The following is a 25,305-nucleotide window of genomic DNA, read 5'->3' on the forward strand; positions in this document are numbered from 1 at the left end:
GCGGGGCGGGCGCGGCGGCGGCGGCGGCGGCGGCGACAGCGGCGCCCGCGCTCCCCGCGCGTAGGTGTGCGGCGCGCTCCTGGCGGGGACGGAGCGCGCAGATCTCGCGTGCGCTCGCCGCCCGGCGCAGCCCAGCCCGGCCCCCGCTCGGCGCCGCGAGCCGAGGTGTCGCCCGCGCCCGCGCCCGTGTCGCCGCCGTGCCCGCGAGCGGGAGCCGGAGTCGCCGCCGCCCGAGCGCAGCAGAGCGCACGCCGAGCCCGCCCGTCGCCGCCATGGCCACCACGGTGACTTGCACCCGCTTCACCGACGAGTACCAGCTCTACGAGGATATTGGCAAGTAAGAGCTGCGGCGCGTGCGGGCCGAGCCGGGGACCCCGGAGGGCGCTGAGCTCCGAGGGTGGTGATCCTGGCGACCCAGACCCTCTGCGCCGCCGGCTCCGGGCGCACTGCGGCCCCGCGCGCCCCCGGCTGCTCCCGGCTCGGGGCCCGGAGCGCACGGCCCCGCGCGGCTTCGACCCCCAAGCCCCGGGGCCTGGCCGCCGGACAGCGGCGCGTGCGGCCCTACCGGGCCCTGTCCGGCACGATCGCCGGACCGGAGGCCCCGGCTCGAGGCGCGGGGCTCGGCGCAGCGGGGGCGGCAGCAGGTGTCCCCGGAGCGCCCGGCAGACGTGACGCATTTGGCGGCGGGAGGTCAGAGAGGAGCCGCGCGCGGTTTCGGCCGCGGGGCCTAGAGCGCGGGGGAGGGGGCGGCCCTGGCCCGGAGTGTCGTCCCCGGCGCGGGCCACGTTGTCCCCACCCCCACCGGGCGGCCGGGCGCGGGGGCGGCGGGACCTGCTCTGCGCCTGCTTCTCCGCGTGGCTTCATCTACGCGGGGGGTGCCCGTTGCGCTCCGCGCCGCGTGGGAACAGCCTCTGCTGTGGGTCCTCAGGAGATTTGGGGTTTTGAAGGCTTTCCCCCTAGATCCTTCTGGAAAGAGGAGTCTGGAGAGCTGGGGGCTGAGGTCAGGGAGCTGGGATCAGGTCACGGGGGTGAAGATGAGGAGGTGAGGTGGGAGCTTGATGGCCTTCAGGGTCGTGGGGGTGGGTGGGGGCGCAGTTCTGTAGAGTTATTTGTGGGGAGGCAACGGGGCGGACTTTGAACGCTCTTTTCAGGTAGGGCATTGTGGAGGGAACAGGTGGCTCCTGGGCTCTGCTCACCGATGTGAGCCGTGTAGGGCCCTAGACGGGGCTCTGCCGCCGGGCTCTACCCCGAATCCGATCGGGGGCTCCTCTCTGGCCTGGGAGTCTCCACTCTGTGAATCAAGGTGGCTTCACCTGGCATCTCCTGGTCTGGCTCCAGAACTCCTGAAATCCCTCGGTTCCAGCTTGGCGGCGGCCAGAGCCCCGCTCTCCGCCATCCTCCCCCATCCCTCCGGCATGGTGGGGGCGCTGGCGAGGTTTCCTCTTACACCTCCAGCGGCAGATCCCTTTTTCCCTCTTTATTAAGAAACGTCTGTGGTGATACCTTGTGTTGGCGAGGGATGCTGATCATTGATAATTGTGGGTGAGAGCTGGGAGGAGTGTGGGGGCGTGTGAATTCCCCAGTTCTCCCTGTACGTGGGGCAGGATGGCAGTCAGGCCTGGGGGGCTGAGGAGTGGAGTGGAATGGAGGAAGCCCATGATGGGGTCGGAGGAGGCTGGGCCCTGGGGACTCAGAAATTCCTCGGCCCTCAGGTGGGGCTGGTTGGGTGCCTGTTCCCAGGGCGGGGGGGGGCCTGGAGAGCAGAGCAGAGAAGGGGGGAGGGGTCCAGCACCCAGATTGTGTATACAGCTGAGGCCCTGAGGAAGCTTCCAGGGCTTGTCTGGGACCAAGCCTGTGAGGATAGGGTGATGGGCTGGTGGTTCTCAGATGGGGACAAAGCAGGGGGCGGCTGTGGGAGGAAGGTCACCCCATTCTAGAGGACCTTCTTGTTGTTCCTCTGTGCCTGGGCCCTCCCGCCAGGCACGCCGGGTCCCCTTTGCAGAAGTGCCTTGTCCTGTTCACCCCGTCTCCTCTGCCTGAAGCTGGCTCCACCGACCGCTCCTTCACTTTTCTGTGAACCTCTTTGGGCCAGCGGCCTGGCAGGGTAGTCGTCCCAACCCCAGGCCTCTAGTTCCAGCGGCCACAACTGGTTGTCCTGGCTGCTGCCATCCACACCCACACTGGGGGATGGAGGTCCCTGGGACTGCCTTCGGGGAGGGTGTTGGGGTGGGGGGGTAGACCCTGCAGTGGAAGCCAGGCTCCTCTCCTGTCAGCAGGAGTGTGAGCCGTTGTGGAAAGGAAGCCGGGGGCCTGAGGCTTGATTAGGTGAGGAAGCGTGGCTGTTGGGGGGGACCGGGGGCCTGGGAGAGGAGGGGAAGGTACCCCATCCCATGGGCTGGCCTAGCACCCCTTGGCAGAGCCTCCAGACACCAGGCCCACTGAGGGATGCCCAGGGGCCTCTCATAGCCCCGCTGGGTGGGGAGGAGGCCAGGCCAGTGCAGGGCGAGCTGCAGTGGGGCAGGTATCAGGAGGGAGGGTCTGGCACTGGGGCCACCACCTCGGCCCAGGGCTGCGGTCCTCAGTGGCCATGTCGGCAGTTGTTGACAATGCCTGGCCTGCCCGACACACAGTTGGTATTGCTTCCTGGTCCAGGTGGATGAGTCCAAGTTTATTTAAAGCTGCAGCCCCTGGCACCAGTCAGGCGACACTGAGCTCCCTGCCCGGGAAGGGTCGGGCCTCAGGCCCACAGCTGCTCGCGTGACATGGCCACTGGACTGTCCCCTTCCTGCCCCGTCCCTTCTCTACATCATCGTTCCCCCCCCCCCCGCCCCGCCCCACCGCCTGCCGCTCCCCGCTGTCTCTGCGTGGGATCGGCCCTTGGGGGCCTGGGCTTTGGGTTCAAGGGCCAGGAAAAGCTGTTTTCTGGGGTTCTGTCCTTCCTTGCCTGGCCAGGGCACAGCTCTCCAACACCAGCATACAGGTAACAGCCTTAACTTTGGCTTTAAGTTACAGACAGTTATGGATTCAGGCTGCGGAACACTCAGCCCAACACTGAACTGGCCAGCAACATGGTTTAAAAATGTTTCATACTGGATAGATTTTTTTAAATGGAACAACTTCCAAGAGTAATAAAATAAACACTCGTATCTCTTCTACCTGGAATTGGAAACTGTTTCTTCTTTTTCCATTTTGGCTTTCAGTTCCGTTCAGTCCCTCAGTCCTGTCCGACTCTTTGTGACCCTGTGGACTGCAGCACACCAGGCCTCCCTGTTCTTTAGAGTTCTTTAAAAAAATATATCAGAAATAAAGCCTTACCAAGAAATGTTAAGTAACCATTCTCCACCAGCAGCTGTGATGTGTTCAGATTTATGCTTTTAGACTCTTGGTTCATTTGCACACAGATAGAGTCACAACTAGCATACAGGATTCTTTGGGGGTGTCTTTTTAACTTTATATAAAATTTGGAAACTTGCGCTTTCCCCAGCTTAGTCTTCCGGGCGTCTGTGTGTGGGGACACTGTCTGGCCTTTCGCTGCTGCTCTGTGTAGTGACCATAGTACCTGTAGTACAGTGTGTTCCTCTCCTCGTGGCAATCTCCATGTTGCCAGTGTTTCTTCCAGTCCCACCGTGGGTTTGCCTGTGCCCAGGGGCTAGGGTTTCCTCAGAGTTTATCTCTGGTGGTGGGGGTGCCAGTGGGGGTCTGGACCTCGGTCTCCCCTGGGCCCACTCCCCCACAGCCCCTTTCCTGGGCTTGGTGCTGACCTCCTTGTCTGGCTGTCTGTCGGGTAGGAATTTTGTGCATTTTGTGTTCAGGCTCCCGGAGCTTAGACTCTGGGGAATCATCCCCTTTAAAATCTGAGTGATCCCCCTCTCCAGGAGAAAGCTCCCACATGGCTTTGGCTGTAATTCAGGGGTTCATGGACCCCTCCCCTTGAGAGAAGGTGAGCCCCACTGTAACAACCTCTAAGTGGCACATCACTTTGAACGCCTGATTTTATTTAATTCGAGTTGCTTGGGAACCCTCCCCCCCGTACTCCCCCTCCCCATTTTATAGACACAGAACTGCAGCTCAGAGAGAGTGGACAACGTGCCCCCGTCAGCTAGGAAGGCCCCCCACTCCCAGTCCAGGGCACCCCTATCCTTCCCAGCTTCCCCCGAACCTCAGGCAGGCCTCGAGCTGACCTTGGTGTGTCCTTGACTCTATCCAGTGTGCCCCAATTGGGGGAGAGGAGGTCCTGTCCTGGGGTGTGACCCCTCAGCGGGAGGATCATCACCATCTACATTCTGTGCTTTCTTGACATCCTCTCCACTAGCCACCAGCCTGCTTGGTGGTTAATAGATAAACTCAGGAAATTCAGAGCAAATCGATGGTGAGCCTCCTGAGCGCCAAAGCCTGGTTGCCAGGGAAGAGAGGACTCCGGTGGAGGAGGAATCACTGTGTTTGCTTTCTCCCGCCCTCAGGCACATCGGGTGCTTCCTGCCCCAGGACCTTTGCCAGTGCTGATCCCCCCTCCTCTGATGGCCCCACGGCTCATCCCCCTGGCCGCTCCCTTGGAGAGGTTCTCATGCCCGCTTCCTGCTCCTCCCGCACCTAGCCTCTCCCTGCTTCTGTCTTCCCCTGTCACTGGGCACCATCTGACACAAAGGCGGGTGGGTGTCCGGCCCTGCCCACAGTGGAGTTTCCTGCACGCGTGAGGAAGGGGTGAGTGAACCTGCCAGTGGCTTCTGCCCACTGGGCTGGCCCCCGGGGTTGGAGTCCAGATGCCTAATGTAGGGTATTTAGAGAAGAAGTCGCACATGTTGAGGCTGCTGTGAGATGCACATGAAGGTGAGGCTAGTTTAGTTACTATTGAACGGTATTTTTATACCATAACCTACTTTGCTGAGAGCTAAGAATATATCTTGTGCTTGCTACCTGCACTCTTTCTCTCCTGGTAACAGTCGCTAGCAATTAAATGGTGCTTATTACATTAAGATGCTTGATCTGTGAAATAGGTACCGTGATTACTCCCAGTTTGGAGAAGAGGTGCTTGAGACTCAGAGACACTTCACATGGGGCTAGGGTTTGAGTCTAGGCTGTTGACTAGAATCTACTTTCTGCTTCTCTCAGAAGCTCATGACCCTACTCCATTCTGTGTTTTTAAAAGGCAATTATTCCGCTCTCTGACTCATGGCCCGCTTGTGGTCCACTCTGACCCTGGGCTTCTCAGGGTCTCACTTGTCCTTAACAGGCTGCTTGCTGAGCCCTCTTTGTGCTTTTCCAGCACAAGGCATTGCCCTATGGCTCCTTTTTATAAAGACATCATTTCCTGTGGTTGTCCCTCTGTGACAACCAATACTGTACCCCCATTTGGGGCCAGCAAGCCTTATTTGATTTTAACGATTAAATAGACAACAGGGATAATATCTTAAAAGAAAAGTCAATACACAACTATGTGCAGTAAATGTGACTCCTTCACACTCAAGTTTATTCATTCCACAGAGGAACCTGGAGTGCCTGTTTTAATGTTAGTATAAGGATATGTGTGGTGCATATATATGTACACATTTGTATACATGCATAGACGTCACACACATATATATGGTTTTAAAACACAGTGGAATCACCATATATGTGATTCTGCAGTTCGTTTGCTACTAACACTTTTTCATGATGATCCCTCATGTCAGAGAGACTTTTCTTACAGCTAAGTGCCTGCCAGTTCTCTTAGAATCAAGAGATGGATGTATATGTGGTGGCCTTATTTTTAAAACCCCAAATGGGGACCCATTCTCTGACAAGACAGAGGGAAGAGAGGATGCTGTGTTCGAAACAGGGGCTCCCAGAGTTATCAGGAGGGCATGATCGTGGTGGATGAGGGAGCACTTCTTGGCGGGGTCCTGGGTTGGGGCACAGGGGTCTTGATCAAAAAAGAAGCCAAGAACATAGTCCTCTCCTTTTTTTTTTTTTTTTAATCTGACGAATCCCCCAAGAGCCTAGGCAAGAGAGATGCAGTGTTGGATTTTCTTTCTTCTACCTAAAGTGACATTCTATCAGAGATGGTTCGCTTAGAGAGTCCATATTGAGTTGCCTGGAATTTATCAAGTGCTTCAACAAGAAAGAGCAAGTGGAGGTGACATGAACAGTGTCTGCTCCCTGGAAGCATCTTGTCCTTCCCACTGCTCTCTGAGGCCGCCTGGTCCAAGGCAAGAGATGAGGCCTTTCTGGAGATCTCAAATATATTTTCAAAATTTTTAATTCCTTCTCTCTCCCCGCCTCAAAATGGAATCCGATTTAGTTATTTTTAAAGCATCTTTCACAGCTGCAAGTCACTTTGTTAGTGTAGAAATGTAAAAATGCATTATGTATCAACTTGGTTTTCCAAAAATTACCATATTGGCATGTTACAGAGAAATGTATATTTTATTCATATAAAGATCTGAATCTGTTTAAAATGAAAACATCCTTATTGGCACTAGTGGTATTCCTAGGTTCTTAACTTTTGGGTGGCCTTTGTCTCCTAGGTTAGAGGGTCACTAGGTCGTTCAGTGGCCAAAACTCCTGGTGGACTGTTTTTTGTTTTTTTTTTTCGCATTGACATAATGATCCGAAAATAACTAAGTTATGCTTCTTTGTTAAGCCAGATACAAGCTTTTGTTGAATTCAGGAACAGATTGGCAATAGCTCGGCATAGATTTAAGAACATTTTTTGGAGAATACATAAACCATGCTGTTCTACAGGCCTAATTTGAGAACCACCTCCTTTCCCTGCTTTATGAGCAGCCAGTGAGCCCTGAGTCGGGGAGATGCTGTGACCATTCCCACGAAACAGGAAAGATGTCCTGTTTTTGGATGTAACACTCTCCATGGTGTTGGGCATATCCAGGTTGGTGCCTGTTTCTAGTGAAGAGCCAAGGGCAGTTCCTACCTCCCTGTCACTCAGCCCACGCTGAATTCCAGGGCTTAGAACCATGCCCAGTGCATAGTGGTGCCCAACAAAGTGGCTTTATGTCACCCACTAAAAGATGGGGGCCCTTCAGGTGGTTGGGGGCAGGAGGTGCTGGTGGTCTCGGGGGTCTCAGATGGCTGGCCTGAGTGGCCACCTGTCTTGTCACCTGGTGAAGGGTGGCATGACTTGGGTGCTGGCCACAGAGCTGGCTGCCAAGAGGTTGAAGCATTTTGCCCATTTCTTAGTGAAGTTCTTCATGTGGCTTTTGTTCTTGTACACTGAGGTGCATGCAGCCTGATTTTCAAAGCCCTTGGTTCGATCTGAGACATCTGTTAGGGGCTTTCCAGGTAAAGAGTTCTGGCCTAGTTGGGAGCAGTACCTGCTGAAGAAGGCGATCAGGGTGGTGCATCCTAGCCCCTGGCTGCACCTGTAGACCCCACCCCAGACCTGCTGAATCAGACCCAAGGAGAGTGGTTGCCCCTCAGTGGTGATCAGTGGGCAGCGCAGACTCAGACCCTGCAAGGGACCTCTGTGCGCAAGGCCAGGTGCCTGCGCCTGCTCCCTCCCTGGGCTCTGTAAGAGCCTTACTTGACCATGCATTTGGAATTTGCCTTCCTTTTTTCGGACACTCAGTATTACTCCTTGACCCTATCCAAGTCATCTGGAGCAGAGCTTTCTAGAAGAAACAAAACTTGAGCCACAAATGTCAGGCATAGGTGTAATTCAAAACTTTCTGGTACTTGAAAAAACCTAAAAAGAAACAGGTAAAAAGAACTTTAGTAGTGTATGTATTTAATTCAGTTTATCCAAAATATTGTTTCAACATATAGCCAATACAAAAATTATTGTTAAGCTATCTCAAATTTAAAAACATATTGTTTTTGGAATCTGTTGTGTCTTTTTACACTTGCAGCACATCTTGGCGTGGACCTGCCACACTTCAGGCTGTTAGGGCTACACACCAGCAGTGGCTACTCTATTGGGCTGCACGTGTTTAGAGCTTTAAGATCATTCCTGTTATTATTACTGTTACTATTTGCAACTTTTCTGGTTTATTTTGCTTTACTTCAGATTCCTTCACGCATCCAGCAAATCTGCCTGCACACGTATCATTTGCCAGGCATTTTCTGTGTGCTTAGGAAACAGTGAACAAAGTTGAGGGTGCCTGCCATCGTAGAGCTTATACTGGTGGGAGAAACAGGTGGTAAACCCTAAACAAATTATATGATGGGGTAGAAGGTGATTTATACTTCTGATTTTGGGTTAAGGAAACTCGAGAATACCAGTTAGCAGGAAGGTTGTAGTTATAAAAACAGTGGTCAGACCAAGAAAAGGAGAGAAACCTCAAATTGCCAAAATCAGGAGTGAAAGAGTGGATATTACAACTAATCTTGTAGAAATAAAAGGCTGATAAGGGAGTTCTATGAATGACTGTGTACCAAGTGAACGGTAACCAGATGAAATGGACAAATTCTTAGAAAGACAAACAACTGAAATTGACTCAAGAAGAAATGAAAACTCTAAATAGACTTGTAACAATTAAAGAGAATAATTAATAAATTAATAAAGTTTTAATGTCCCCCCAAAAAAGTCCCTTCAGTCCAGATAACTTCACTGGTAAATTCTATCAAACAGTTAAAGAAGAATTAATACCAGTCCTTCACAAACTTCTCCAAAAAATAGAAGAGGAAGGAATTCTTCCTAACTTACTCTGTGAAGCCAGTAACTACCCTGATACTAAGGCCAGAGAAAGACATCTTAAGACTATAGACCAATATTCCTTTTGGATACAGATGCAACGTCCTCAGCAAAACACTAGTGAAACAAATTTAGCAGCATAAAAAAGGGTTCATTATGAGGAAGCAAAATTTATTCCAGGAATAAAAAGTTGGTTCAAAACACAAAATTCAATCAATGTGATATGCCAGATTAACAGATTAAACAAAGAAAGTATATGATCATTTCAATAGATGCAGACACAAAGCATTTAACAAAATCTAGTACTTTTTCCTAGAAACACTAAACAAACTAGGGCTAGAAATGAATTTCTTCAACTTGATAAAAGGCCTCTATGAAAATGCCACAGCTAACATATTTAATGGCAAAAAACTGAATGCTTTCTCCCTAAGACCAGAAACAATCAAGAGTGTTCTATTCAACATTGTACAGGAGGTTCTGGCCAGGACACTTGGGCAAGAAAAAGAAATAAAAGGTACCCAGATAGGAAAGGAGTAGGTAAAACTACCTCTTTTTACAGATATCGTAATCTTGTATAGATAAAATCCCAAGGAATCCCTGAAAAGCTATTAGAACTAAAAAATGAATTTAGCAAAATTGTAAGATACAAGATCAAGATACAAAAATCCAATATGTTTCATTACACTCACAATGTTCAATCCCAAAATAAAATTAGGAAAGAAAATTCATATTTTAAAAGAATAAAATACATAATAAGAAAATTTTAAAAAGGTAATGCAAGAGTTGAACATGGAAGACTATAAACTACTGTTGAAGAATATTAAAGATCTAGATAAATGGAAAGACGTTTTATGTTCGTGGAACTGAAGACTTAATATTGTTAAAATGGTAGTATATGCCAAATTGATCTATAAATTCAATGTAGTACCTATTACAATTCCAGCTACCTTAAAAAAAAGAATAAAAAATAAAAAATTAAATTTGTAGGGACATGTAAGGGGTCCAAAAGAGCCAGAACAATTTTGAAAAAGAACAAAGTTGGAGGATTCCTACTTCCTGATTTCAAAACTAACTATACTGTTATACCAGTCACATCAGAGCGGATATTGTCTGGCATAAATGTAGGTATAGTGTGACTAAAGGATAAACACATAGATCTGGAATAGGATTGAGAGTCTAGAATAAACTCATATATCTATGGTCTGTTGATTTCTTTTGACAAGGATGGCAAGACAATTCAATGGAAAAAGAATAATGGTTCCTTTAACCAGTGGACAAGTGGGCATCCATGTGTGAAAGGATGAAGGTGGAACCCCATCTAATGCCAGATACAAAAGTAGATAGGACTTCCTTGGTGGTCCAGTGGTAAAGAATCCATCTGCCAGTGCAGGGGACATGAGTTTGATCACTAGTCTGGGAAGACTCCACATGCCATGGGGCAACTAAATCTGTGTGCCGCCACTACTGAGCTCTGGAGCCCACAAGCTGCCACTCCTGTGAGCCCATCACTGCAGCTGCCCATCACCGCAGCTGCCCATCACCGCAGCTGCTGAAGCCCAGGCAACCTAGAGCCTGAGCTCTGCCACAAGAGAAGCCGCCGCAACGCGGAGCCCATGCTCTGCAACTAGAGGGTAGCCCTCACTCTCCGCAAGTAGAGAAAAAGCCCTCACAGCAGCAGAGACCAAGCACAGCCAAAAATAAATACATGTTAATAAACAAACTTTTAAAAATAAATAAAAACAAAAAAGATATATTAGTGGTCAGTAAGCACACAAAAAGATGCTCAACATATTTATCTCAAAATGGCCTAATTGTAGGAGCTAAAACCAAAAAATTTGGGGGAGAAAACTTAGGAGTCAATCTTTGTGACCTTCGATTTGGCAATGGTTTTTTTTTGGGTACAACACCATAAAGCACAAACAACAAAAGAGAAATAAATTGGACTTAATTAACATTAAAAAAAAACTTTTGTGCTTTAAAGGACACCACCAAGAAAGTGGAAAGACAACCCATGGAAAGGGAGAAAATATTTGCAAATCATATATCTGATAAGGGAACTTGTATTTAAAATATTTTAAGAGCTTACTACCTAACAGTAAAAAGACAAATGACCTAATTAAAAAATGGGCAAAGGACCAGAAAAGATATTTCTCCAGAGAAGATATACCAGTAGGCAATAAACATTCAAAAGGATGCTCAACATCATTAGTCATTTGGGAAATGCAAATGAAAATCACACTGAGATCCCACCTCATTTCCACTAGAATGAGTAGAATGAAAAAGACAATGTCAAGTGTTGGTGAGGATATGGAGTTGGAACCCTCATGTGTTACTGGTGGGGATGTAAAATGGTGCAGCTGCTATGGAAAACAATCTGACAGTTTCTCAAACTGTTCCCTTCGTAGGTATGTACTCAAGAGATATGAAAACATGTTCCCAAAGACATACAGATGGGCAGTAGACACATGAAAAGATGCTCAACACTGTTAACTATTAGAGAAATGCAAACCAAAGCTAAAGGGACTTTCCTGGTGGTGCAGTGGTTAGGAATCTGCCAGCCAGTGCTCAGAGGACACAGTTCGATTCCTGGTCCAGGAAGATCCCACATGCCATGGGACAGTTAAGCCTGTGTGCCACAACTCCTGAGCCCATGTGCTGCCACTACTGCTGCCATGCACCCTAGAGGCCATGTCCGCAAGAAGAGAGAAACGACTGAAACTGGCCCACGCGCAGAAGAGAGGTGTAGCGCCTGCTCACTGCAACCAGAGAAGGCCCTTGAACAACAAGGAGGGCCCAGCACGGTCAACTTGCTAAAAAGTCAAAACTTCAGTGAGGCATTGCCTCACACTAGTCAGAATGGCCATCATCAGGAAGTAAATGTCTATAAATAATAAATACTAGAGTGAGTGTGGAGAAAAGGGAACCACACTCTTGATGGAAATATATTGGTGCAGCAATTATGGAGAACAATATGGGTTTCCTTAAAAAACTGAAAATAGAGTTACCATAGAATCCAGCAATCTCATTCCTGTACATATATCTGAAAAAGATGAAAATTCTGATTAGAAAAGATCACGCACCACAATGTTCGTAGCAGCATTGTTTATTATAGGCAAGACTTGGAAGCAGCCCGAGTGTCCATCGACAGATAAATGGATAAAGAAGACATTGTACATATATACAATGGCATGTTACTCAGTCATGAAAAGAATGAAATAATGCTATTTGCAGCAACATAGATGGGCCTAGAGATTATCATACTGAGTGAAGTCAGACAGAGAAAGACAGATATCATGTGATACTACTTATGTGGCATATGTGGAATCTTAAAAAATGATAAATGAACTTATTTACAAAACAGATGCACAGACATAGAAAACAAACTTATGGTTACCTAAGGGGAAGGGAGCAGGGGAGGGATAAATTAGGAGTGTGGGATTAACAGATACATACTTCTATGTATAAAATAGATAAACAAGGACCTACTGTATAGCACAGGGAAATATTAACATATTTGATATCTTGTGGGGAAAAAAGCACACATCTGCACAAAAACTTGTTCATAAAAGCATTATCCACAATAGCCAAAGGGTAGAAACAAACCAAATGTCCATCAACTGATGGATGCATAAAGAAAATGTGTTATTTCCACACAATGGAGAATTATTCGTGCACAAAAAGAAATGGAGTACATTATGAGTCAGCTTGTGGTGTCTGAGGGCAGGGTCCACGATGCCGTGGCCAAGACACAGCAAACCACCCCCCAGCTCCATCTCACACCGGGACACCTGTCAGCATGCCCAGAAGCAACTGAGAGCTGCCTGGGAGCTGCAGGCTGGCATGAGCTAGACAGTGGGGGTTAAGAGGCTGGGAGGGGAGACCCACAGACCTCCCCCCGTACTCTGCCAAGTCTTGGTTGGTGTTTCGTTTCCCACAGCCTGGACTGGCTTTGGGTCCAGAGTGGTCTCAGAGTGAACACAAGGCCATGATGAGCAACAAGAGGCCGCACCCCAACTCCACCCCACGACCCAGACCGTGCCCCTGGACACAGCTCCTGAAGGTCCCATCCTCTCACCTCTCACCTGGCCCTGACTAGGGGAGGAGGGTTATGCCGGATGGGTGCTGGAGGGTGAGGCTTCTCTGGGAGCAGGAAGGGTGGGTCCCAGTGGGTGGGGTGATGGGTGAGGGTGGAGGAGGAGGACAGGCTGTCAGTGCGATTGGCAGTGATGGGAAGGGCTGGAGTAGGGGTGGAGCCCAAACCCCAAACCCCCGGCTCTGTGATTCCGGGAAGTCTGGTTGCCTCCTCTCTGGGCCTGCCTTGTGTTTTTCCTTCCTGCCTGGGTCCTCCGCCTCACCTCTCCTTACCTCCTTCTCTTCTCCTTGGCCCCTTTTCCAGGCTCCCATGTCTCCCACTCCTTCTGTCCCCTGGGGCACCCCCAGGGCAGGCTGTGAACCCTGCTGGCCTCATCCTCAACTCCCTGGCTGAGGAAGGCCCCAGAAATCCAGGAGCCGGGAGTCCCTAGGAGCAGGGCCCGGCTGGGAACCCAGAGACCAGGTGCCACACGGGGTGAGTGTCCTCCCACCCTTTGTGGAGACCCAGTGGGGACGGACCCTGCTGGAACACCTCGAGCTCAGGGTTCCACTTCGAGGGACCAGTAGGTGTCTTGGCTTCAGAGCTCTGGCCCTGGTGTTGATCCATGTGCTGGGGCTCTGCTTGTTTCTGTCCTGAGTGGTCCGCTTGGGACTGTACCATCCATGATTCCTGGACTGGGATCTGGGTGCTGAGGCCAGGGCCCTGCAATCTTGCCATTCCAGCGTGGGGTGGGCTCCAGTGTCCCCTATCCGTGCCTCTTCCTTCCCTGAGGGTCTCTGGCCCCTCGAGTCTGGGCAGGGCCATGGAGCAGCAGAGAGACTTCCAGCTTGCAGACCGTGGTGCCTGAAGGGCGGTGCTTTTCACAGTTCCTCTGTGGCCTGAGAGTGGGCGCATTCGTACACTTGGATTTTTATTTTCTGACCCATGAACAAATGCTCATCTTGACTGATTGCCTGAGGGACATACTGCCTAGGACGGCCTGTCTTGTGGGAGTTAAGCTCTCTTTTCTGCCTCTAGTTTAGACTTTTCTTCCCTTCCTCCTTCATCGGCATACAGGCTCTTCCTGGTATGGTGACCAATGGGCTTTCCCTTCATTTTGCTGGCTGGACCTTGTGGAGCAGGGACTGGGGGCTGGGTTGGTCCATCTGTTTCCCTTTTCCTCTCCTTTGCTTACTTAAAGGATGCTTCAGGGTCTCTCCATAAAGAAGGCTGAGCACCAAAGAATTGATGCTTTCGAAGTATGGTGCTGGAGAAAACTCTTGAGAATACTTTGGACTGCAAGATCAAACCAGTCAGTCCTCAAGGAAATCAACCCTGAATATTCATTGGAAGGACTGATACTGAACCTGAAGCTCCAATACTTTGGCCACCTGATATGAAGAGCCTATTCATGGGAAAAGACCCTGATGCTGGGAAAGACTGAGGGCAGGAGAAGAAGGGGATGACAGAGGATGAGATGGTTGGATGGCATCACTGACTCAACGGACATGAGTTTGGACAAACTCTGGGGTATAGTGAAGGACAGGGAAGCCTGGTGCACTGCAGTTCATGGGGTCACAAAGAGTTGGATGCAACTTAGTGGTCGCACAATAAAGGAGTCTCTCCTGAGGCCGTCCTGGGGTTGCCTTCTCTGGCCTGCCCGTTCTCAGGCTCCTCTGCCAGATTGAGCTGTCATCTGAGTTCCAGTCCCCTCTGCTTTCCCATCTCCTGCATCTCCCAGCCTCGACGGTCAGTACAGGCACTGGGTGGTGGTCTGGGTCTTGCTCTCCCTGGGGACTTCTGTGCATCACCTCTTGGAGTGCACAGGGTCTTCACCTTGGTTCCCCATTGGGGTGCTATCTGTGTGGAACCCCTGCACAATCTCCAGGTTCCACTGCACCTAAGTCAGTCTGGGGCTCCCAGGTGAGTGGACACCGAGGCCTGGGCTCTGTGTGGCAGGGCTGTCGAAGTGGGTCCTTACCAACAGGAGGGGACAGTCACGAGTGTGTTCTCTTGGGGATAGTGGGTTGGTGCTGCACTCCTGGGCAGAAGAAGGGTCACCTCTCAGAGCCTCAGTCTCCTCATCTGTGAAGAGGGTATGTCATTGTGAGGTCAGCCACACAGAGCAGGGAGCTGACCAGGTGGCAGAAAGGGCAGAGCCCATGCCCGGCCTGGAGGCCTCGGTGCTTCAGCTTTCTCTGCACTGTCTCTGGGGTCAGGGCCTGGGAGGAGGGGCTGGGGTGACCATTAAGGAGGACACAGCCCAGAGCCGAAGAGGGGGCTGTCCAGGACACCAGTATAAAGAGGGGGCTGTCCAGGACACCAGGGCAGAGCAGTTGGCATTATGGACCAGCCGCTTTTCTGTGCCCAAACTAAGGAGGGTGGTTCCAGGCCAGGTGGGACAAGGAGGACATCCATGGGCAAGGCATGCATTTGCTGCCCACTGGGTCATCTCTGCCCTGGCCTGGCCCACAGATCAGGGACCCTGTCTGTACCTGGCAACACTGAGCCCATCACAGCTGTTCCTTTCAGTTCGTGGTTTTCTGTCTGGGGTTGTTATGCTTTTTTTTCTCTAAATGTGCCTTGTTTGTCTGCAGAGGTTAAGGTATGCCACGTGGTTCTAAAGGCACTCCTTTTGAAAATTTGACTTTAAAGTTAGCAAGACAAGTACCAGTCTCTTTTATTTTTTTTATTAGTGATTTCTTAGACGTACAGCTACATATCCTACCAGTCTTCCTCTTTTTTTTAATTGTGGTAAAATATATATAACATAAAATTTGCTGTCTTAACAATTTTTAATTGTGTAATGGTGTTCAGTACATTCCTGTTGTGGTGTTACCATTGCCAACATCAATCTCCTGAACATTTTTATCTGATAAAACTGACTCTGTCCCCATTAAACATCACAAACTTCCCTTTCCCCCAACCCCTGGCACCGACTATTCTACCTTCTGTCTCTGAATTTGACTGCTCTGAACATCTCATGTAAGTGGAAGCACACAGCATTTGCCTCTTTGTGTCTGACTTATTTCTCTCAACATACTGTCCTCAGGTTTTACATGTTGTAGCATGTGTCAGAATTTCCTTCTTTTTTGAGGCTGAATGATATTTGTTGTATGGATGGACCACATTTTGCGTATCCATTCACCTGTCAATGGACACTTTGGGCCTCGCAGCTGTTTTAAAGGACATAATACATGGTCTCCTCCCATTGGCCATGACTTCTCAACACTGGGCTGTGTGGCTTGGGCCACTGTGTAATCTCTCTGGGTTCAGTTTCCCCCTCTATAAACCAGGAAAGTGAAAAATGAAAGTTTTAGTTGCTCAGTCGTGTCTGACTCTTTGCGACCTTATGGACTGTAGCCCACCAGGCTCCTCTGTCCCTGGAATTCTCTCGGCAAGAATACTGGAGTGGGTTGCCATCCTCCAGGGATCTTCCTGACCCAGGGTTTGAACCCAGGACTCCTGCGTTACAGGAAGATTCTTTACCGTCTGGGCCACCAGGGAAGCCTGATAAACCAGGAGGTTTGGGTCAGATGGCCTTCTGGGGTCCTTTGTGGCTCCATGAATTGATTCTGTGGAAATCCCATTTCCTTCCTCTGAGCCTTGCCACAAAGCTCACCTGTCAGATGCTCGGGCATCCGTGGGTCAATCACACAGTTATTTGCGTTCCTGGAGAATACAACTTAAGGAGGATGAAGTCTGATTGACCCGAGACATAAAAGAAAAACAAGTCCCTAGAGCTTTCATGGATATGCCCACGCCTTCCAGGAAGAAAGAATCAAATGGCCACGAAGCCCATCTTCCTAAGCTCCAGATCCTGCTGGGTCTGGGCCACCATGGGTGGTGAGCTGCTGTCTGTGTTCAGAGCATCTGTCCAGGCAGGTGGTGCTGCTCCCATGCCCGCCCAGATGCCCTGCCTCCCGCCAGGGCCACTGAACCTTCCAGTCGCTGTCCCTCCTCCCTTGTCTGCCCCTGCTTGTCCTCCGTGAGCTGCGCAGCCTCAGCAGTAATTTCAGGCCCCCAGGGGGTTGACTCAGTTCTGTCCCCATCGGTGGCTGCCTGGCACTGTGGCGAGTGGGGCGGACGTGGCTTTGAAGAGCTGCTTTTGAAGGTTGCTCTGTGGGCCGCCGGCTCACAGACCCAGGCTGGGAACACGGTCCCAGCTGCTGCGGCTGTGCGTGCATTCAGCGGTCCCATGGCTTCTGAATCGGCCCTTGGTCCGTCCACGGTCACACAGGGAGGGCAGCCACGTGGGCTGCTTTCTGGGCTGCACCGGCCCTTGCAGTGATGCTGGGCGCATCCAGCTGTGGGGATGCCGACCGGGTTCCGTGGCCCTCCAGGGTGGCCCCTGAGCATGAAGGTAGCAGATGGAGACACAGCTGGAGACGGCCCTGGGCTCAGGTTCTAATAAAGGCGTCTTAAGAGTACAGTGAGGCCGCAGGTCTCTGCCTCTGTGGGGTGAGGCGGGCGGGCAGCTCCCCAGAGCCTGCTAGCTGAGCACCTCCATGGCTATACAGTCCTGTCATCTTCACAATCAAGGGGACTTTTACTTCCTTCCCGTAATATGTTTAATGCTTCTGAAAATACCAAAGTGTTTACAGTTATTTGGTGGTGAAACAACTTGGCCCTCTCTGTCCAAGTGTCAGTGAAAGGGAGGCCCATGATGTGACAGCCTGCCTCTGTCCAGAGCACCCCAGATGGCTGGACCAAGGGCAGGCGTGGGTGTCCAGGCAGGGCCAGGGCCCTCTCTCTGAGCTGGTTTTTCTGATGGAAAACAGGTGAAAAGTCCGTAACGGTTCTCGGAACCTCTATGGTCACCGGTGTCTGATAATTCAGGGTGAGTTGACTTCTGCTTGCTGGGCACTCGAGGGGAACATCCAGGTACCCCAGGCGGGGCATGGGGCCGGGAGTAAGGAGAGGAGGGCAGAGACCCAGGACGAGAGCCTTGAATGGGGTGCCGCCTGCACACAAGGTGGTGGAGGCCCCAGGCCTCTCCAGGCCTGGATGGGGCTTCCTGCTGCCCTGCCCCCAAGCTTGTTGCCAGCTTCCCTTGACAAGCTGGAATCCTGTGCCATCACGATTCTAGGGGCCAGCAAGTGCAGACCCAAGCCCTGCCCTTGAAGCATCCCAATTTATTTCAGGGGCCAACAAGAATGTGCCTTGCTACCTCTCTCCCAAGCGTGTAATAAGCCTCCTGCTCCTTGCAGGTGGGCCACGGAGGCTGCATGTGGTGGGGAAGGGTTGCCTTCACATATAAAGAGGTCCTACAGGTCAATAAGAAAAGAGCTAAAATTCCAACTGAAATATGGATGAAGGACCTAAGCAGGCAGCTCACAGAAGATGAAATGGAAGTTCTTTCAGGTGGCAGAAACATGAAGAATAGAAATGAAACCAAAGCCACTGCTCTCTTGCCCCTGGGTTCACCTCGTGCTTCAGGTATGAGATGGGTTTTCTGGGTGACCTGTGGGCTGATGAGGCCACCTCGGTCAGTCTCCAGGCTCAGCTACCCTGAAGCTGATGAACAGAGGGCCTGGGCGTGGGTGGGCCGGGCCGGGCTGAGGCCTCTCAGTGTAGGCAGGAGAGGAATTCTAGAGATGCGGGCGCCTCCTCCTCCAGTACTGAGCTGTGCAGTTGCAGAAGGCCTTGCTTACCCCTCCTGCTCCTTCTCCTATTGGCCTGTCAGCATGTGCCCCACTCCCCAACCATGGGTTGAGTGGGGCCCTAACTCTCCCGTTACCCGCTCCCCCAACCCCCTCTGCAGAGGTCACTGCAGGGTGCAAGGCCAGGTCCAAACTGCAGGCTCTGCCCTGGCCTGGTGGGAGGAGGGGCCCCAGGCATCAAGGGGTCCAAGGGGGTCCAGGGCCTCCTTTCATCCTATCCCACCTCTGTCCTTGTTTTGGTCTTTGCTTAATGCAAACCCTCAACTTGAGTCATCTGGGGAGCTTGCTGCTAAAGATTGTACCTGAGAGAAAGAGGGAGGAGAGGGTCAGACAACAACACAGAGAAGGGGAAGTGGGGTGGGTGAGAGCAAGGAGCATGGAGGTGTGAGCCTGATCCCACAAGAGGCCCAGGAATGGCGGGTGCCCACCGAGGCTGCATCTGACAGGCTGGATTTGAGAGGAGCCCTTGGCAGAGATCAGCTCTTACCTTGGGGCCCTCTGTTGTCCTGGGACAGCCTGGACTATCTGCCCTCAGGAGGCCTCTGGCCTGGCCAGGATCTCATCCACCCCACCCCTTTCCCCACATTCCACACCATCCGCAGAACGGGAGGGGAGTGGTGGGATTCCCTGTTACAGTCCCCTCTCTAGTGACACCTGGTCAGTGTTAACAGCTGGGCCGGGGATATCCTGAGCCATGCTGCTTCCCCATTCCTGTGGTGTAAATACACCCAGGTCGAGCTTGACATCACCAGAACATTTGGTTTTGTGTAGCCAGTAAGAGCCGGCCTGTGAGCCAGACCCCTGGGGAGGGTTGAGGGGAGTGGGAGGGAAGCCCCTGAGCCTCGGCTCTGGCCACGAACTCCCAGCCCCTCCTCTCCCAGACGCAGCTTCTCCTGCTCCTTCTCTGCCCCCGATGGAATATTCCATCCATCCCCACCCAACCCCCTTTCTTTCTGAGCCAACAAAGGGCACCTGGTAGGTGAATGTGCAGGAAGGGTGGGCGGCGGTGCTGGCGATTTAGTCGCTCAGTCGTGTCCGACTCTTGCAACCCCATGGACTGTAGCCCGCCAGGCTCCTCTGTCCATAGGATTCTCCAGGCAAGAATACTGGAGTAGGTTGCCATTTCCTTCTCCGAGGGATCTTCCCGACCCAGGAATTGAACCCAGGTCTCCTGTCTTTCAGGCAGATTCTTTGCCAACTGAGCTATGAGGGAAAATCAAAGGGAGGTGTGCGTTTAGGTCCCGCCTCTGCCACCCACAGTACCACGGGCTCAGCAGGGCATTGGTGCCCCCACCCTTCCCATCTTCCACGGGGGCCCTGAGAGCCCAGGGGACGGACACTGTGGAAACTGTAGACGGCAGTCCTGGACGCTGTCAGGCTCACGCCTCCATGCTCCCAGCACCCTTCTCACGTTGTGTGGGTCCTCGGTCACGCTGGAGTGTCACGGTTTCGATGTGACTGATAGACTGGTATTTTCCTTAGGCATTTCTACATGTGGCTAAAAAAATCCCCCAACCCCAATGTCTATCTTAAAAATACTTCATTTTCCTCTTTATACTTAAAAAAAAAAAAGACTGAATGGACTCTTTTAGAGCAGTTTTATGTTTACAGAAATATTGTATGGAAAGTAGAGAGTTTCCGTATTTACCTCACAGCCGGGCCCCAATTCCCTTTCCCGTAACCATCTCCCTTTGGACGTGGTACACTTGTTGTGGCTGGTGACCAGTGTGGTTCAGGATGCTTTTTGTAAAGCATGCAGTTAATATTAACTGAAGTACACAGTTGCCACAGGGTTCACTCTGTCCACAGCTCCGCAGGATTGACAAAGATACAGTGCCATGTGCCTGTCATTACAGTATTTCAGGTCCTCTGTGCTCTGTTCATTCCCACCCCCCGACCCTCCAGAGTCCCAGAAAACCACTTCTTACTGTCTCTATAATGTTGTTTTTTCCAGAATGTCATGTAGTTGGAATCATAACAGTATGTCGTCTTTTCAGACTGGCTTCTTTCACTTAGTAATATGCTTTTTTAAGATTCCGTCATGCCTTTTTCTGGCTTGATAGCTTGTTTCTTTTTAGAGATAAATAATACTTCATTGTTGGGACATCCCAACAATGTCCATTTACCCATTCATTCTACGAAGGACGTCTTGGTTGTGTTTAAGTTTTGGCAGTTGTAGCTACTATAACCATTTGTGTGCAAGCTTTTGTATGGACATAAGTTTTCAACTCCTTCGGACACATACCAAGGAGCAGGATGGTTGGATCATATGGTAAGAGTAGGTTTAGTTTTTTGGAAACTGCCAGACTGTCTTCCAAAGCGGCTGCTCCACTTTGCATTCCCGTCAGCAGTTAATGAGAGCTCCTGTTGCTTTACGTCCTCACCAGCATTTGGTTTTGGTAGTTTTTTGGATTCTGTATATTCTGATAGATGTGTGGTGGTATCTCATTGTTGTTTTCATGTGCATTTGATGACGTATGATAAGGAGCATCTAGTCATATGATTTTTTTACCATCTGTATACCTTCTTTGGTGAGGAGTCTATTAAGGTCTTTGGCCTATTTTTAATCAGGTTGTTTGTTTTATTATTATTGGATTTTAAGAGTTCTTGATATATTTTGTATACAAGTCTTTAATCAAATATGTGCTTTGCAAATTTGCTTAACTCATCTTTCAAAGAGCAGAAGTCTTTTACTCTGATGAAGCTTAGCATATCAATTCTTTCTTTCATGGATCATGGTTTTGGTGTTGTATCGGAAAAAGTCGTTGCCAAACCAAAGGTCACCTAAATTTTCTCCTATGAGATCTTCTATGACTTCTGTAGTTTTGCATTTTACATTTAGGTCTGTGATCCATTTTGAGTTACTTTTTGTGAAAGGTGTGAGGTCTGTGTCTAGATTAATTTTTTGCATCTGGATGTTCACTAGCTCCAGGACTGTTTCAGATTGTTCAGACTGCTATAGTCTGGTTATAGCATCCATAAACTGGGTGGCTTATAAACAACTCATATTCGTTTCTTACAGTTCTAGGAACTGGAAATCCAAGATCCCAGCTCTGGCAGATTCAGAGTCTGGTGAGAACTTGCTCCCTAGATGGTCATTTTTATCCTGTGTCAGAAGGGGTAGAAAGATTTATCTGGAGTCTTTTTTATAAAGCATTAGTCTTGTTAATGAGGGTTATGCTGGCATGACCTAATCACCTCCCAGAGGCCTCACTTCCTAATACCATCCCACGGGGGTTAGGATTTCAACATATGAATTTGGTGGTGGGGGATGGGGAGGGGATGGACACAAACAAATATTCAGTCCATAGCAAACTTCAGTTTTTGAAAAGACAGTCTTTTCTTCTTTGAATTGTCTTTATTTCTTTGTCAAAAATTTGGTTACTGTGTTTGTGTGGGCCTACTTCCAGGCTGCCTATTCTGTTGCATCGATCTACTGTCTGTTCTGTTACCAAATCACACTGTCTTGATTCCCACAGCTTCACAGTCTTGAAGTCAGACGGTGTCAGCCCTCTGCATTTGTTCTTCTCTCATCAATATTATGTTGGCTATTCCGGGTCTTTTGCCTTTCTGTCTGCCACACTTGATCTGAACCAAAAGGTTGAGAAGTGCTTTTTGCCTCTCCATATAAACTTTAGAATTTGTTTGTCAATAGCCATAAAATAACTTCCTGCAATTCTGGTTAGGATTACATTGAATCTATAGATCAGCTTGGAAAGAACAGACATTCTGACATCAATCTTCCTTTTCATGAAGATGGGATATCTCTCCTTTCATTTACTTCTTTTATTTCATTCATCAGTATAGTACATATTTTATAGAGTTATACCCAAGTATTTTATTTTTTTGGTGCTAATGTGAATAGTATTGTATTTTTTATTTCAAATTCACCTACTTTCTCACCAAAACTATGATGTTATTTGAAGGTTTTTTGGGTAAATGCTTGTGGTAGACTGAACTGTGTGTCCCCCCAAATTCATAGGTTGAAGTCCTACCCTCTATATGGCTGTATTTGGAGATAGGTTCTTTAGGAGGTAATTAAGCTTAAAAGAGGTCATAATGATGGGGCTCTAATCTGATAGGATTGGTGTATTATAATGAAACAGTCTCAGATATGCAGATGATACCACCCTAATAGCGGAAGGCAAAGAAGAACTAAAGCGCCTCCTGATGAGGGTGAAAGAAGAGAGTGAAAAATCTGGCTTAAAACTGAACATTCAAAAAACTAAGATTATGGCATCCAATCCCATCACTTTATGGCAAATAGAAGGGGAAAAAGTAGAAGCAATGACAGATTGTATTTTTTGGGGCTCCAAAATCACTGCGGGCAATGACTGCAGCCATAAAGATAAAAAACGCTTGCTCCTTGGAAGAAAAGCTATGACAAACCTAGACAGCATATTAAAAAGCAAAGATGTAACTTTGCTGACAAAGGTATGTATAGTCAAAGCTATAGTTTTTCTAGTAGTCATGTATGGATGTGAGAGTGGGACCATAAAGAAGGCTGAGCACCAAAGAATTGATGCTTTCAAACTGTGGTGCTGGAGAAGACTCTTGAGAGTCCCTTGGACTGCAAGGAGATCCAACCAGTCAATCCTAAAGGAAATTAACCGTGGATATTTGTTGTAAGGACTGATGCTGAAACTCCAATACTTTGACCATCTGATGCAAAGACCCAATTCATTGGAAAAGACCCTGATTCTGGGAAGGATTGAAGCAAAAGGAGAAGAAGGTGGCAGAGGATGGGATGGATAGATAGCATTGCCGACTCAATGGACATGAATTTGAGCAAACTTCGGGAGAGAGTGAAGGACAGGGAAGCCTGGCATTCTGTAGTCCATGGGGTCACGAAGAGTCAGACACAACTTAGTGACTCCACAACAACAAATGTAGAGTTTAGTGGTACTGAGTCTTTTCACAGTGTTGTATAACCATCACCAGTACCCATTTTAGAGCTTTTCATTACCCCAAACAACAACTGTGCACCCATTCAGCAATCTCAGCGCTTCCCACTTCCTCCAGGCCCTATCACGTTCCCTGGGCTGGTGCCCAGCCTCTTGTTTCCACTGGCTTTGCTGCCTTGAGTCCTCCCGGAAGCTTCTCAAGGATGTCTATACCTGGTGGAACTGGGCCCTGAGGACCCCGGCTACGGCAGGGGTGGTGGTGGGTGGGTCTGGCCAGTATTGAGGCTGACAGTGTGAAGTGTGAGGCCTGAGGGTTTAAGAGGAACGCAGTGTCATGGACGCGTGTCGAAGTTGAGTTACACTCACGTGTGTGGGACTCATAAACTTGATGTGACTGTATAGCGTAATGATGATGACATTAATGCCTGAGAAACATGAAAGGGTTACCTTTCGTGGTCATTTACATCTAAACCTCCTTAGGCTGTAGGGTGCATCTTGTCATAAGCCTTATGTGGTCAGGACACAGCGCCCTCTCTGCTCACGGAGTGTTCCATCTGCTCTCAGCATTGTCAGAAATGTGAAGAAAACGTCCCCTCTGAATTGACATTCCTGGCTCGTCCACCTGACACTCCACTCCCCAGGGCATCCGGGAGGGCCGTGGGGGGCCCTCAATGCCCGTGTGGTTGGGGAGGGGGCATCCGCGGGGAGGGGCGGCCGCTGTAGCCTGGGTGCTGTTCAGAGGGGCAGAGAGAAGAGGAGGCCCCGCTTGGGTTTTCTCCATCTGAGATGCGCCCACAGACTCCTGGGCAGCACCACTGTTCTTGCGTGTGGGTAGGCGTCCTCAGGTGGCATTTCTGTCCTACTCTCGCCATTTGTTTGCTGATGGATTCATTCGATGCTGAAGCTGCACACTAGAACACCTCCCTGCCCTACCCGCTCTTGGCCCTCTTGAGGTTTCTTTGGGTAAAGATTTCTCTGATCAAAGAAGTTGGAGAAAGGCTGCACTTCACACTCACTAGTGGGAAATTCACAGTGCAGATGACCATGTGAAAGGCCCTGAGAAGTCCTGCGACAGAAAAGAAGGGGAGGAAGGGAGGGAGGGAGGGAGGGAGGAAGGCACTGTTTAGCTTAATGGTTTCTAAACTTATTTGCCCACAGAGCCCCCTTTGTACCTAACATCTGTTAGCATCCTGTGGAATTAATATTTGAGGATGGTAACTGGGGACATGTTTGCCTGGTACACACAGGGGCAGACTCTGACTCCCTAAGGCAGAATGGAGAATCAGCATGTGCTGTGGGTTGAACTGTCTTCTTAAAATTCAGATGTGGTGTCCTAATCCCAGTACCTGAGAATATGACCGTATTTGGAAATAAGGCGGTTGTAGATGTAATTAGTTATGGTGAAGTGGATGATGGGCCTTCATCCAGTACAACTGTGTCCTTATTTTTTATTTATTTATTTTGGCTGTGCTGGGGCTTCATTGCTTCTTGGGCTGTTCTCTAGTTACGATGCACGGGCTTCTCATTGCTGTGGCTTCTCTTGTTGTGGAGCATGGGCTCTAGGGAGTGCAGGCTTCAACAATGACAGCATGTGGGCTCAGCAGTTGCAGTTCTCAGGTTCCAGAGCACAGGCTCAGTAGTTGTGATGCTCAGTTGCTCAGCTGAACTCAGTTGCTCCGCAGCATGTGGGATCTTCCTGGATCAGGAATCAAACCCGTGTCTCCTGCATTGGCAGGCAGATTCTTTACCACTAGGGAAGGCCCCCGACTTTTCCTGTGTTTCCTTATAAAAAGGGGAAATTTGGGCACAGGGAGACACACAGGGAGAATGCCATATGAACATGAAGGTGGAGATGATGCTTCTGCAAGCCCAGGATCCCCCGTGAAGCCCCAGAAGCTGTCGAGAGGCCTAGAGCAGGCTCCCACAGCCTCAGAAGGAACCGACCCTGCCAGCACCTTGGTCTTGGACTTCTGGTCTCCTAACTGTGAGACAATAATCTGGGGTTTCAGCTGCCCAGCCTGTGTACCATGTTGTGGGGAC

The 25,305-nt window shown here is 49.9% G+C and overlaps 1 protein-coding gene across 10 annotated transcripts in view; it reads left to right on the forward strand.

The window, feature by feature from the left end:
* Window positions 1-272: 272 nt before the first annotated feature.
* CAMK2B (calcium/calmodulin dependent protein kinase II beta) overlaps window positions 273-25,305 on the forward strand; it is an 88,645-nt gene continuing 63,612 nt past the window's right edge. For all 10 annotated transcript variants that reach the window (XM_068972868.1, XM_068972876.1, XM_068972870.1 and 7 more), the window contains exon 1: window positions 273-337. In XM_068972868.1, coding sequence (XP_068828969.1) covers window positions 273-337 — 65 coding nt within the window. The remainder of the gene's footprint in view (window positions 338-25,305) is intronic.

This window comes from Capricornis sumatraensis, chromosome 5, assembly GCF_032405125.1.
Source record: "Capricornis sumatraensis isolate serow.1 chromosome 5, serow.2, whole genome shotgun sequence".
In the NCBI taxonomy this organism is placed as follows: Eukaryota; Metazoa; Chordata; class Mammalia; order Artiodactyla; family Bovidae; genus Capricornis; species Capricornis sumatraensis.